This window comes from Phocoena sinus, chromosome X (genome assembly GCF_008692025.1).
Source record: "Phocoena sinus isolate mPhoSin1 chromosome X, mPhoSin1.pri, whole genome shotgun sequence".
NCBI lineage: Eukaryota > Metazoa > Chordata > Mammalia > Artiodactyla > Phocoenidae > Phocoena > Phocoena sinus.
In genome coordinates, this window is record NC_045784.1 from 34260956 (window position 1) to 34276620 (window position 15665).

A 15665-nucleotide genomic window follows, 5' to 3' on the forward strand; every position below is an offset into this window, starting at 1 on the left:
CCAACTCTCCACACTCCCAAGAAGGCTTAGTATGCATTCGTATGCAATAAAAAAATTACCTTCTTAGTAGAATCATCACTTTTCTAATTAATTCAACTCTCATTTCCTGCTTAAAATCTGAGGCCAAACTAGGGAAGATTACAATTGAGATAAATCCAGGGCCTAATTAATTATTTCAACATGTTTTCCTTGTAAACAAACTTCTCGTGCCAAAATAATGTATTTTGTTTAAAACAGAGGTCACAATTTGCCCTTTGTGGGCAAACTGGGCCTGCAGCTATGGTTTGGCTCTCCCTGTTTATGTACATGCATGCACACATGGACATGTACACGAATGAGTTGTCTATATAAAAACCCGCATTTCCACCTTCTTTTTAAAATGGCTGAGGGGAAGCCGCCCGGCTAGCTCAGTCGGTAGAGCATGAGACTGTTAAAATGGCTGAGGGTCTGGCAACACTGGGCCCAGTATTGAGAAACAGCAATTAGCAGGTAGAACAGATTGGCAGCAGCTCCATTACGCTTATCTGTTTAGCCTCTGAAAATACTTCAGTTATGCGATCCCTGGTTTAAATGTAGTTTTTGTTAAATTTAATAAAATATCCCCTCATTCCTGAGACGAAGACTCCAATTTTCTGATTTGAGAGAGGCCCTTTCCCAGAATAAAACTGATGTTAGTTTCTACTGCTGCATAACAAATTACCATAAAGTTAGTGGATTAGAACAACATATAGTTATTATCTCATAGTTTTCATGGGTCAGGAGCCTGGGTACTACTTAGCTAGGTCCTTTGCTCAGGGCCTCACAAAGCTGCAATCAGGGTGTCAGCCAGGTCTATGGTCTAATCTGAAGATTGGGTTCCTCTTCCAAGCTCACTGGTTGTTGGCAGAATTCAGTGCCTTGCAGTTGTAGAGTAGAAGCCTTCAGACCCTAGAGGCTTCTCACCCTGGCACATGGCCCTCTCCATAATATGGCAGTTTGCTTCTTCAAGGCCAACAGGAGAGCATCTCTACTGCTTTGAATTGCTCTGAATTCTTCCAACTCTGACATCTAGATCTTTTTTGAAAGGGCTCGCCTGATTAGGTCAGGCCCACCTAGGATGATCTCTCTTTTGCTTAAAGTTAACTCATTAGGAATCTTAATTATATCTGCAAAATATTTCATCTTTTCCACATAATACAACATAGGCAATGGAGTGACAGCTCATCATATTCACTGGTCTCCCCTACTCTCAAGGGGAAGGGATTATTCAAGGCAAGTATACCAGCAGGCAGGAACCTTGGGGGCCATTTTAGGATCCTGCCTATCACAACTGGCATGTCTTAGTATTACTGTGAGTTTCACTTCCACTTGGCTTCTATAGTTTATATTTTGGCAAAGTATTTTTACAATACTGTACTAGTACTATAGTGGCAATAGCAAAATTTTTTATTAAACTTACCTTGAATAAAATTAGAATTCCACTAAATGTAATATAGGAGACTATTTTGTAAGATTTCAAAATCACATCTATTCTAGACTAACATCCTTACAGCCCTTGTATGTGAAACACAAAGATGGAGTATTTTTGTCTTGTTTTGTTTAAATGGGGCAATGGTCACTGTGATTGAATAAGCAAATGTTTTAGTCAGAAGTTAGAATGGGAAAAATGAAGGTAGTTTGATCAATTAAATAAGTAGCATCTGTGAGCATAAGAAAGCAATGTTTCTATTAGAGCAAACTTAGCAGCTTTACCCTTCCTACTCCTTGTGGCAGAGCACTGTGTGACACAGCCAACCTTAGTTACCACTGTCATTGCTAGAGACAGCTGCAATGAGCCAGTCTGGCTGTGTCTGGTTCTCCTAGACTGGTGATCTGTGGCATGGTCAAACAGTGCAGATAATCTGCAATGTTTTCATGTCAAATCACCTCCCTAAAGAGAGGAGCAGGAAGCAAAGAAATTTCAACAGTTTCTCCACAAAGATGTCCTGTTTATACAGTTGCCCTGGTACTTTCTTTACTCAAAGGGAAATGCATTTTGCATCTTTCAATATTTTAAAATTAGATTTTTTTTTGCCCCTGTTTTGTCAACTGATAACTCCAAGTACCTCCAAATTTTATTCATATTCACCCATTTAAACAGTGGAATTGACCAGTTATAGTTTATTAAAGTATGTTCATTAAAAACAATTTTGACTCAGTTTTTGAAAATTGCAAATACATTAAAAACTGTTAGTGTCATGAGATTGCAAATATTTCCTTATGAAATTATAAAGAGGTAAAATTTAGTAAAAACTATGAAATGTCTTAATTTAAGTTTCACATATAAAAATATATTTTATATTGCAACACTGAACAGTTAAGGCCACAATGCTTGAAGGAGAGTCTGAGGTACACATATTCTGAAATTGCTTGTCAAAAATATCAGCATTTAAATAAATATCAAAACTGGTCATACTATTCAAACCAAATAAAACACGTTCTTAAGTTATATCTTTAAAAGTTTGTTATTAGAAACTTTCCGTCAGAGCTCAAATGTTTTTCAAGTATAAATTACAACGGGCATGGTGACCATGAAAACATAAACATATATTCACAGTATTATGCAAGATTTTGACCTTCTCTCCATATTTGGGGGTGAGGTTTCCTGATGATTTTGCCCCATGTGGTTCTTGTTGGCATCTTTCTTATTCTTTTTAAAAGCTATTTTATCTCCTATTGATTTTATCTCTGGGAGTGGCTCATTATTATTCTGCTTTCTACTTTTCTGGCTCGTCAATGACATCCTTTTAAAGAGGAAAATCTAGAAAAAAAACACACACGCAGAGAATTCATTTCAGTAAGCGAAACTGTCACTTAACAGTATTTAGGGGGTATAATTTTCAACAAGTCTTAACATTATTTCATCACATCTTTATGAGGCACCACAATGGTACAGTCTCAGCATCCACCAGCCTTTTTTCTTTTACCAATTGCAATCATGATTCTTCCCTAAAACAAGACCTTTCAGGGTTTACCTTTCAACACTATCAGTGCTTTGGTAATATGTTAACATTTTTCTTCAAAGAACAAATTTAGTATTTCACTTTGTTTTGTTATAAGAGAAAAAGATGAAAACCAGCATCTTCTAGAGGACATACCTCCCCATTCCTGTAGATCAGAACTTCTGGCAAAGTGTTAGTGCTGCCAAATGATGGGGGTGGGAGCCCCAGGGGTCTGAGTAGGCAGTTGGATATACAGACCTGCTGCTCAGGGGAGGCCAGGGCTGCGGACAGGCAGAATGCAGATAACAGCTGAAGAGACGAAAGTAGACCCCATAACCCAGGGATTCCAGGTTGGCAGAAGAGAAAACAGAAGAAAAGAGACTGAGGAAAAGCCAAGTGTGAAAGGTAGGCAGAGGAAGAGGAGCCAGCACTGGGGACTGAGTTTTGTAGGAACAAAATCAGGAAAAAAAGGCAACTCAGAAGTCAGGGGAGGAAAATATCAAGAAGAGAGTGGCCAACAAGGCACATGCAGGAGACATCAAGGAAGATGATAACTGAAAAGTTCCAAATGATTTAAGCCCTTTGAGGATTTAGCCAGAGAGAAAACAGGATTCCTAAAGAATGACAACCCAAGTAATGGTTTTGACAAGATGCCGAAACCAAAGAACAGCTGAAGATCTGGCTCCTTCAGAAATTAAAATGGTGCGAATAATAATAGCTTGCCTTTAGCCTTAAAGAATGGAGGAACTAGAATGAAAAGTTGTAACCCAAAAAGTTAGCCTAGATAAAGAGTCTATGAACTAAAATGGGAGAACTCCTGTTCCTGTTACTGCGTAGGAATATACACATCTTGAAAAATTCTGCCACTACAAAATGCCAAGAAATGCTTTAGAAGTATACAAAATATAATTTTATAATGTGTAGGTAAGCTCACATAAAATGAAGGGAAATCCCTGTGGGACAAAAAAAGAGGGAGCAGGAAGCCTCAGGGGTGAGTTGAGTACTGAAATGGCTTTTATTGATCTCATAACTTCAACTCTTGGATTTTAACAGATTTGATCTCACAAAATATGGAGAAATGGAACTGAGACTCCTATGTAAAGTGGGGACCCTCTGAGAACTAGGCCTTTAATGTAAGTCCACCTACAAACAATGGAAGAGAACAAAATAACATGTCTCTCTCAGCCTAATGATGTTTTCCTAATGTGAGTTTGGGGTTCACATGTACGGTACTGGTGGAAAACCCTTAACTGAGACATTGACTAAAAGCTGTCCCGAAATGGTAACACCCAGGGAAGCTAACAGAATTTTATATAAATTCTCTATGGATGGACTTACAGTAATCTAAGCTTTAAAGGATTTCCACAAAAATTCCTGGTTGAACATGAATCTACAATCCAAATTTCAAAACACAGAAGGAAACAAGACACCACTAGCAAGCCAGCCAAAGCAACAAACAGATTTAGACTCTGGAGGATGTCTGACATTGGAATAACTAAATACAGAATATAAAATAAGTTTGCTTAAGTTATTTAAAGTACTATAATAAAAAACAGGGTACTAGGTAAACAAAACAAGGTAAAAGATCAGATTGATTTGAAAAAGAATCAAAATAGAATTTCACTTCAAAATGTGAAAAACATAACTGAAATTAAAACTCAATAAGGAGGTTAAATAGCAGATTAGTCTCAGATGAAAAGATACTATGAAACAGACAAGCTCTGAAATTTCCCCAAATATCACATACAGAAAATATAAAAGTAAAAATTAAAAGACACAGATAACAGAATAAAAAGTTTTATTATATTTGAGCTCCAAAGAGGAGAGAGGAAATATTCAAATATATAATGGATGAGAATTTTCTTAAAATGATGAATGACATGAATTCTCAGATTCAAGAGTCATAATGAATTGGAAGAAAGTTAAAATAAAAAAACCTCACATCTAGGCATCTCATAGTGAAATGAAGCACATCAAAGACAAACAAACAATGTAAAAAGCAGCCAGACAGAAATGACAGATTATATGTGAAGTTAACAGCAATTATACTAAAGCAAATTTCTTAAGAGCCACAATGGGAGCAAATACTAAAAGAAAACAACTGTCAACCAGCCATACCACCATTAATTTTCCAGTGAGTAGCAACTGCAAAAGTCAACTTCAGAACGAAATTTATGGCAGTAACTTCCAAAGGATTTCTTCAGGAAGAATAAAAAACACTCTAGAAGGGACATCTGAGATGTGAAAAGGAATGGTGAATAAAGAAAGTGGTATAACAAATAATGATATTTGATTGATGAGGTTAAAAAAATTAATACAATACTCGATACAATAACATGTAAAATGGGAAAAAAACGAGTGATAGGAGAGAAAACTCTTCTAAGATCCTGGTAATATTTGGGAAAAAGGAACACTGATTAGCTTTAGATTTTAGGTACATGTTAAAAAGTATAAAGTCAGAATCCACCTTATAGGCCATTTACAAGAGACACATCTAAAGTACAAGTAGAAGTATAAGAATGAAAAAAGATATATTAGGAAAATGCTAACCATAGGAAAACTAGTATAGCTATGATAATATTCGATAAAATAAAGCAGCATTTTTTTAGGAACAAAGAAGAATACTACCAGTGGTAAGATAATAGACTTAAACCTAATGATATCAATAATTAGATTAAATATAACTGGTCTAAATGCTCCAATGAAAAAGGCAGGGCCTTCCCTGGTGGTGCAGTGGTTAAGAATCCACCTGTCAATGCGGGGGACGTGGGTTCGAGCCCTGGTCCGGGAAGATCCCACATGCCACGGAGCAATTAAGCCTGTGTGCCACAACTACCGAGTCCACGTGCCAATACTATTGAAGCCCACATGCCTAGAACCTGTGCTCCGCAACAAGAGAAGCCAATGCAATGAGAAGCCCGGGCACCACAACAAAGAGCAGCCCCTGCTCGTCGCAACTAGAGAAAGCCTGTGCGCAGCAACGAAGAACCAATGCAGCCATAAATAAATAAATAAATAAATAAATAAATAGGTAGAGGTTTTCAGATTAGATAAAAAAGCAAGACCCTGGTGCTCCAGCAAATGGTGAAAGCTCTCTCAGATATCTACATCTCAACGCGAACACCCAGCTCCACTCAGTGACCAGTAAGCTACAGTGCTGGACACCCTGTGCCAAACAACTAGCAAGAGAGGAACACAACCCCACCCATTAGCAGAGAGGCTGCCTAAAATCATAAGTACACAGACACCCCAAAACACACCACCAGATGCTGTCCTGCACACCAGAAAGACAAGATCCAGCTTCATTCACCAGAACACAGGCACCAGTCCCCTCCACCAGGAAGCCTACAAAACCCACTGAACCAACCTCCCCCAATGGGGGCACACACCAAAAACAATGGGAACTACGAACCTGCAGCCTGTGAAAAGGAGACCCCAAACACAGTAAGTTAAGCAAAATGAGAAGACAGAGAAATACACAGCTGATGAAGGAGCAAGGTAAAAACCCAACAGACCAAACAAATGAAGAGGAAATAGGCAGTCTACCTGAAAAAGAATTCAGAGCAATGATAGTAAAAGATGATCCAAAATCTTGGAAATAGAGAAAATACAAGAAATGTTTAACAAGGACGCAGAAGAACTAAAGAGCAAACAAACAATGACGAACAACACAATAAATGCAATTAAAAATTCTCTAAAAAAAAAAAAAAAAAATTCTCTAGAAGGAATCAATAGCAGGTAACTGAGGCAGAAGAATGGATAGGTGACCTGGAAGATAAAACAGTGGAAATAACTACCACAGAGAATAAAGAAAAAAGAATGGAAAGAATTGAAGACAGTCTCAGAGACCTCTGGGACAAAATTAAACACACCAACATTTGAATTATAGGGGTCCCAGAAGAAGAAGAGAAAACAAAAGGGACTGAGAAAATATTTGAAGAGATTATAGTTGAAAACTTCCCTAATATGGGAAAGGACATAGTCAATCAAGTCCAGGAAGTGCAGAGTCCCATACAGGATAAATCCAAGGAGAAACACGCCAAGACACATATTAATCAAACTATCAAAAATTAAATACAAAAAAAAAAAAAAAATTAAATACAAAGAGAAAATATTAAAAGCAGCAAGGGAAAAGCAACAAATAACATACAAGGGAATCCCCACAAGGTTAACAGCTGATCTTTCAGCAGAAACTCTGCAGGCCAGAAGGCAGGGCAGGACATAGTTAAAGTGATGAAAGAGAAAAACCTAAAACCAAGATTACTCTACCCAGCAAGGATCTCATTCAGATTCAATGCAGATATTAAAATCTTTACAGACAAGCAAAAGCTAAGAGAATTCAGCACCACCAAACCAGCTTTACAACAAATGCTAAAGGAACTTCTCTAGGCAGTAAACACAAGAGAAGGAAAACACCTACCATAACAAACCCCAAATAATTAAGAAAATGGTAATAGGAACACACCTATCGATAACTACCTTAAATGTAAATGGCTTAAATGCTAGAAACAAAAGACACAGACTGGCTGAATGGATACAAAAACAAGACCTGTATATATGCTGTCTACAAGAGACCCACTTCAGACCTAGAGATACATACAGACTGAAAGTGAGGGGATGGAAAAAGATATTCTATGCAAATGGAAATCAAAAGAAAGCTGGAGTAGCAATTCTCATATCAGACAAAATAGACTTTAAAATAAAGACTATATGTTTTATTATAGTAAATAAAGAGACAAAGAAGGACACTACATAATGATCAAGGGATCAATCCAAGAAGAAGATATAACAATTGTAAATATTTATGTACCCAACATAGGAGCACCTCAATACATAAGGCAAATGTTAACAGCCATAAAAGGGGAAATTGACAGTAACACAACCCTAGTAGGGGACTTTAAAAACCTACTTTCACCAATGGACAGATCATCCAAAATGAAAATAAATAAAGAAACACAAGCTTTAAATGATACATTAAACAAGATGGACTTAATTGAAATTCATAGGACATTCCATCCAAAAACAACAGAATACACTTTCTTCTCAAGTGCTCATGGAACATTCTCCAGGATAGATCATAACTTGGGTCACAAATCATGCACTGGTAAATTTTAAAAAATTGAAATTGTATCAAGTATCTTTTCCGACCACAACACTATGAGACTAGATATCAATTACAGGAAAAAATCTGTCAAAAATACAAACACATGGAGGATAAACAATACACTACTAAATAACCAAGAGATCACTGAAGAAATCAAAGATGAAATCAAAAAATACCTAGAAACAAATGACAATGAAAACATGACGACCCAAAACCTATGGGATGCAGCAAAAGGAGTTCTAAGAGGGAAGTTTATAGCAATACAATCCTACCTCAAGAACCAAGAACCATCTCAAATGAACAACGTAACCTTACATCTAAAGCAATTAGAGAAGGAAGAACAAAAAAACCCCAAAGGTAGCAGAAGGAAAGAAATCATAAAGATCAGATCAAAAATAAATGAAGGAAACAATAGCTAAGAGCAATAAAACTAAAAGCGGGTTCTTGGAGAAGATAAATAAAATTGATAAACCATTAGCCAGACTCAACAGGAAAAAAAGGGAGAAGACTCAAATCAGCAGAATTAGAAATGAAAAATGAGGAATAACAACTGACACTGCAGAAATACAAAGGATCATGAGAGATTACTACAAGCAACTATATGCCAATCAAATGCACAACCTGGAAGAAATGGACAAATTCTTAGAAAAGCAAAACCTTCTGAGACTGAACCAGGAAGAAATAGAAAGCATAAACAAACCAATCACAAGCACTGAAATTGAGACTGTGATTAAAAATCTTCCAACAAACAAAAGCCCAGGACCAGATGGCTTCACGGGCGAATTCTATCAAACATTTAGAGAAGAGCTAACACCTACCCTTCTCAAACTCTTCCAAAATATAGCAGAGGGAGGAACACTCCCAAACTCATTCTATGAGGCCACCATCACCCTGATAACAAACCAGACAAAGATGTCACAAAAAAAGAAAACTACAGGCCAACATCACTGATGAACATAAATGCAAAAATCCTCAACAAAATACTAGCAAACAGAATCCAATAGTACATTAAAAGGATCATACACCATGATCAAGTGGGGTTTATCCCAGGAATGCAAGGATTCTTCAATATATGCAAATCAATCAATGTGATATACCATATTAACAAATTGAAGGAGAAAAACCATGTGATCATCTCAACAGATGCAGTAAAAGCTTTTGACAAAATTCAATACCCATTTATGATAAAAACCCTCCAGAAAGTAGGCATAGAGGGAACTTACCTCAACATAATAAAGGGCATATATGACAAACCCACAGCCAACATCGTTCTCAATGGTGAAAAACTGAAAGCATTTCCTCTAAGATCAGGAACAAGACAAGGTTGCCCACTGTCACCACTATTATTCAACATAGTTTTCAAAGTTTTAGCCACAGCAGTCAAAGAAGAAAAATAAATAAAAGGAATCCAAAACGGAAAAGAAGAAGTAAAGCTGTCACTGTTTGCAGACGACATGATACTATACATAGGGAATCCCAAAGATGCTACCAGAAAACTGCTAGAGCTAATCAATGAATTTGGTAAAGTAGCAGGATACAAAATTAATGCACAGAAATCTCTTGCATTCCTATACACTAATGATGAACTATCTGAAAGAGAAATTAAGGAAACACTCCCATTTACCGTTGCAACAAAAAGAATAAAATACCTAGGAATAAACCTACCTAGGGAGACAAAAGACCTATATGCAGAAAACTATAAGACACTGATGAAAGAAACTAAAGATGAAACAAACAGAAGGAGAGATATACCATGTTCTTGGATGGGAAGAATCAACATTGTGAAAATGACTATACTACCCAAAGCAATCTACAGATTCAGTGCAATCCCTATCAAACTACCAATAGCTATTTTCACAGAAGTAGAACAAAAAAATATTTCACAATTTGAATGGACACAAAAGACCCCAAATAGCCAAAGCAATCTTGAGAAAGAAAAACGGAGCTGGACGAATCAGACACCCTGACTTCAGACTATACTACAAAGCTACAGTCATCAAGACAGTATGGTACTGGCACAAAAACAGAAATATAGATCAATGGAACAGGATAGAAAGCCCAGAGATATACCCACACACGTATGGTCACCTTATCTTTGATAAAGGAGGCAAGAATATACAATGGAGAAAAGACAGCCTCTTCAATAAGTGGTGCTGGGAAAACTGGACAGCTACATGTAAAAGAATGAAATTAGAACACTCTCTAGCATTATACACAAAAATAAACTCAAAGTGGATTAAAGACCTAAATGTAAGGCCAGACACTATCAAATTCTTAGAGGAATACATAGGCAGAACACTCTATGACACACATCACAGCAAGGTCCTTTTTGACCCACCTCCTAGAGAAATGGAAATAAAAAAAAAATAAAGAAATGGGACCTAATGAAACTTAAAAGCTTTTGCACAGCAAAGGAAACCATAAACAAGATGAAAAGACAACCCTCAGAATGGGAGAACATATTTGCAAATGAAGGAACTGACAAAGCATTAATCTCCAAAATATACAGGCAGCTCATGCAGCTCAATATCAAAAGAACAAACAACCTAATCCAAAAATGGGCAGTAGACCTAAATAGACATTTCTCCAAAGAAGATATCCAGATTGCCAACAAACACATGAAAGGATGCTGAACATCACTAATCATTAGAGAAATGCAAATCAAAACTACAATGAGGTATCATCTCACACCGGTCAGTATGGCCATCATCAAAAAATCTACAGACAATAAATGCTGGAGAGGGTGTGGAGGAAAGGGAACCCTCTTGCACTGTTGGTGGAGAGGCCACTATGGAGAACAGTATGGAGGTTCCTTAAAAAACTAAGAATAGAATTACCATATGACCAAGCAATCCCACTACTGGGCATATACCTTGAGAAAACCATAATTTAAAAAGAGTCAGGCACCACAGTGTTTACCACAGCTGTATTTACGATAGCCAGGACATGGAAGCAACCTAAGTGTCCATCAACAGATGAAGGGATAAAGAAGATGTGGCACATGTATACAATGGAGTATTACTCAACCATAAAAAGATATGAAATTGAGTTATTTGTCATGAGGTCGATGGACACAGACGTAGAGAATGGACTTGAGTACATGGGGAGGGAGAAGGGTAAGCTGGGACGAAGTGAGAGAGTGGCATGGACACATATACACTACCAAATGTAAAATAGATAGCTAGTGGTAAGCAGCCACATAGCACAGGGAGATCAGCTCCGTGCTTTGTGTCCACCTAGAGGGATGGGATAGGGATGGTTGGAGGGAGACGCAAGAGGGAGGAGATATGGGGACATCTGTTTATGTATAGCTGACTCACTTTGTTATACAGCAGAAACACACCATTGTAAAGCAATTATACTCCAGTAAAGATGTTAGGAAAAAAAAGAAGCAAGATCCATCTGCATGCTGCCTAAATCAAATGTACTTCAAATGTAAAATCACAAATGGGTTAAAAGTAAAAGTATGTTAAAAGATGGTAACTCTAATCCAAAGAAAGCTAAAGTGGCTATATAATATCAGATCAAGTAGATTTTAGAGCAAAGACTATTATCATTGGGTATAAAGAAGGTCATTTCATAATGATGAAGGAGTCAATTAATTAGAGCAGGTAACAATTCTAAACATTACAGAACCAAATAATAGCTTTAAGATACATAAAGCAAAAATTAATAGAAGTACAAGGGAAATTAGACAAATCCACAATTTATAGTCAGGGATTTTAATACCTCTCTTTAATAGAACACATAGACAGAAAATCAGGAAGGATGGAGAAGACTTGAATAACACTATCAACCAACTTGACCTAATTGTCACTGATAGAACACTCCACCCAACCACAGTATTCTTCTCAACCTTCTTCTCAAATGAACATTTACCAAGATAAACTTGATTCTGGGCCATAAAATGTGTCTCAATAAATTTAAAAGGAATCAGTTCAGACTAAGTATGTTCTCCAATTACAATGTAATTAAATTAGAAAGTAATAACAGAAAGATCACTGGAAAAATCTCCAGCAACATTGAAATTAAATAACCCATGAGTCAAAGAAGATATCAAAGGGGAAATTAGAAAGTATTCTGAACTGAATGAAAATGAAAACACAACATATCAAGTACTTCAGGGGAAATTTATAACACAAAAAGCCTATAACAGAAAATAAGAAAGGTCTCAAATCAGTGATCTCAACTTCCATGTTAAGAAACATTCAACAAAATGTTGCTAAAGGAAATTTGAGAAGATATCAATAAATGAAGAGAAATGTCATGTTCATGAATTAGGAGACTTAATATTGTTAAAATGTTAATTCTTCCCAAGTTTATCTGTAGATTCAAAAACAATGCCAAATCAAAATCCCAGCAGGCATTTTTTTCACTAATTGACAAACCGATTAGAAAAATTCACATGGAAGTGCAAAGAGTCTAGAATAGCCAAAACAAGTGTGAAAAGGAGCAAAGTTGGAGGACTAACAGTTCCTGATTTCAAGACTTATATCAAAGCTACAGTAATCAAGACAGTGTGGTACTGGCACAAGATAAACAGATCAAAGGAACAGAATACAGAGTCCAGAAATAGGCTCACACATAAAAACTCAATTGCTTTCTGACAAAAGTATGAAGGCAATTCAGTAGAGGACAGGATTTAAAAAATTTTTTTTCAAAAAATGGTGCTAGAACAATGGGATGTCCATATGCGAAAAAAAGAACCTCAATCCATACCTTTACCATATAAGAAATTAACTCAAAATAGAATACCACTCAGCAATATAAAGGAATGAACTATTGATACATGCATGGATGAATCTCAAAACAGTATCAGTTATTTGCTGAGTACAGCAGGGGGATGTGGGGTGTAGACAGGGATCACAGAGAGGCACAAAGAACCTTCTGCTGATAATGGCATTGTTCACTCTCTTAATTGTGATTATGCTTTCACAGCTGTATATGTATGTCAAAACTAATCAGATTATATACTTCAAATATGTGTAGTTCATTATAGGTCAATTATACCTAAATAAAGCTATTTTTAAAAAGCAGGGGAGTAATTATTGGGTGGGTCCGAAAGTGATAGTCTCAGGTATTAAGCCTGAAAAAACTGACAGCAACAGGATACCATATGTATAATTGACCTCAGATTTTTCTCACAATAGAGTAAAGCTAACTGTGTACTTGGGGCAAACGTGCTGAATTGTGCTGCCATGGTGAATAAAGCTTAGCATCAGAGAAAAGGAAGCCATCAGGAAAGGCAAGAATCCACAGGCATAATTTTTGGTGGAGAAATTCTCATCTCAGCCTCTTACATTTATGGTAGTGACAATGAATAAGAAATCTATTGACTGTGAAATGGCATGGGGAACTATCCAGGAATCTGCCATATTCTAGCTAGTTTCTGAGGGGTGGCACTGAATTTTTAACCTCTCTATCTGCAGCCTTTAGCCTTGTGCCTGGCACATAAGAGGCACCCAGTAAATATATGCTAAATAAACACATGAATAAACTAATTCCATTATGGGAAGAAATTATTATTAATAGCTAAAAAGCTTACTGCTTTTTTCAGTAGCTTACTTAGGTGGAAATTAAGCCAATAACACATTTTTCTTAGCAGCTAACTGTGGATTCAAATTTGCTACAGTTTGGAAAAGCAATATTTGGTGATTTCCAAATATAACAATCAAAAGATCTCTGCCACCAATTAAAATTATGGGTCCTAACCTGGCTATGTGAAACATTTAAAATCATCAAAACAAAATTCAATGGTGAATTCTGTCTTGTAGAGACCAAGAGTGTACTTCTTTCTTTTTTCTTTTTTTAAATTACCTTCGGAGTGGCTGTCTAATTAAGGGAAGGGATGTAAAATTTCAAACACATGCTTATCTTGATATGAGTCAATGCATCATTTATTTTCCAAGTTTTAAAAACAGTTTGATTTGTTTGGCTTAGATGGTATAAATAGGTTAGAGACATTGTAGATTAAAATATATAATGTGGGAATGATTGAAAAAAATCTCATCTAAATCATCTATTTCCTTTTTAAAAAATATAGAATAACAGACTATTCTTTAAGTAGGAAATACATTTATTACTGCTTGACTTTTTAAAATATAATTTTCAATACTTTTTCTTTTCTTTATCCAAGGAAATGCATACTTACTGAATTATATTTTTCCATGAGGTATAAATGAGAATTTAAGCAGAATCAAAGTTTAAGACTGAATTTGTCAGCCTGGCACTCTGTATCCTGGCCTGGCCTCACCTTTGTCCCATGGACTGGTGGGGCTCCCTGATGCTACAGTAGGTGCCTGCCACACAGCATGCCTTCCCTGGCTCCGGCCTCACCTTTGTCCCATGGACTGGTGGGGCTCCCTGATGCTACAGTAGGTGCCTGCCACACAGCATGCCTTCCCTGGCTCCGGCCTCTCCTGTCCTGCGTATCCAAATCCTACCAACTATGGACAATGCTGAAGACGGGAGAGCCTGAGAAGTTCCCTAAACTCGACGACGTATTCTACAATATGCATTTTCATTTGGTCAGAGGTGTGTTTCAAATATTTTTTTCTGCTGCTTCATTTCATTTTTCCTCCCCTTAGGTTCTTAGGTCTCCTGGCTCCTTTACTTTTTATCCTTCTCCCTCAGATTTGATTTTCTTTTCCAGACTCTTTCCCTGAGCTCTTTATAACTGAAAAAAGTTTTCACAGGAACACTATGAAGTATACTGGTGGAATATCTGTTAAATGTTCTGTTCTACTAGATGGAGAATCTAAAAAGTTCTTAAACCTTGATGAAATGTTCTAGCGACGCATGTTATAATTCTAAGGAGAATAATAATTCTGAAGTGTCCTTTGAGCCAGGTCACAGACATCTTTTGGGTACGGTAATCCAAACTTATAATTTTATAAAGATAAAAATGGTCATGAAGTAATTTTTAGTAAAAGATAACAATATGGAGATTTGGGCTAAAATAATCTCTGAAATTTCTGAAGTAATTCTGAAAGGAATTTCAGAGTGGCATATACCTACAAAGATGGCAAAAGACAGGCTGTTTACTACCCTAAGGGCGGCTCCTGGTTTTACCTTCATCCTTTCCTCTTTCTTACCCCCTCACATTTTACAATTCATTGTCAACCAAAAATATTTATTGAGCATCTACCATTTACCAGGAACTGTGATAAGTGCTAAGGATACACTAGAAAGTGAAACAGAAAATAGTTTATGTCCCCAAGGAGCTGAAGGCCAGTGGGGAGATACAGACATAAAGTAAATGAATATACAAATGACTATGTAATTGCAAACTGTGACAAATACTAAGAAGTATGAGAAAAGGGTGCTCTGTGAGAGAATAATAATGGGACATAATAATTTATATAAGTGCTGCTGGTTACAAAAGGCCTCTATGTGGTAATGACATTTAAGCTGACACCTAGGTTGAATAAGAATTAACGAGGCTTTTCATTTTTCTTGTCTTCCATGTTACCTCCTAACACTTCTACCTGGAAATGTGTCCTCAAGATTAAATAAAGTTTTTCTGCAAGTGGAAAGAGTAATTTATTTCCAAGAAGAAGAAATGTATCCATCAGACTTGTAACAACTCCAAAACAGGTACT

General features: G+C 36.6%; 1 protein-coding gene across 3 annotated transcripts in view; it reads right to left on the minus strand.

Annotated features, from left to right (window-relative positions):
- Positions 1 to 2124: 2124 nt before the first annotated feature.
- RPGR (retinitis pigmentosa GTPase regulator) overlaps positions 2125 to 15665 on the minus strand; it is a 61965-nt gene continuing 48424 nt past the window's right edge. For all 3 annotated transcript variants that reach the window (XM_032620091.1, XM_032620090.1, XM_032620092.1), the window contains one exon: positions 2125 to 2779. In XM_032620091.1, the coding sequence (XP_032475982.1) occupies positions 2570 to 2779 (210 nt within the window). In that variant the 3' untranslated portion in view covers positions 2125 to 2569. The remainder of the gene's footprint in view (positions 2780 to 15665) is intronic.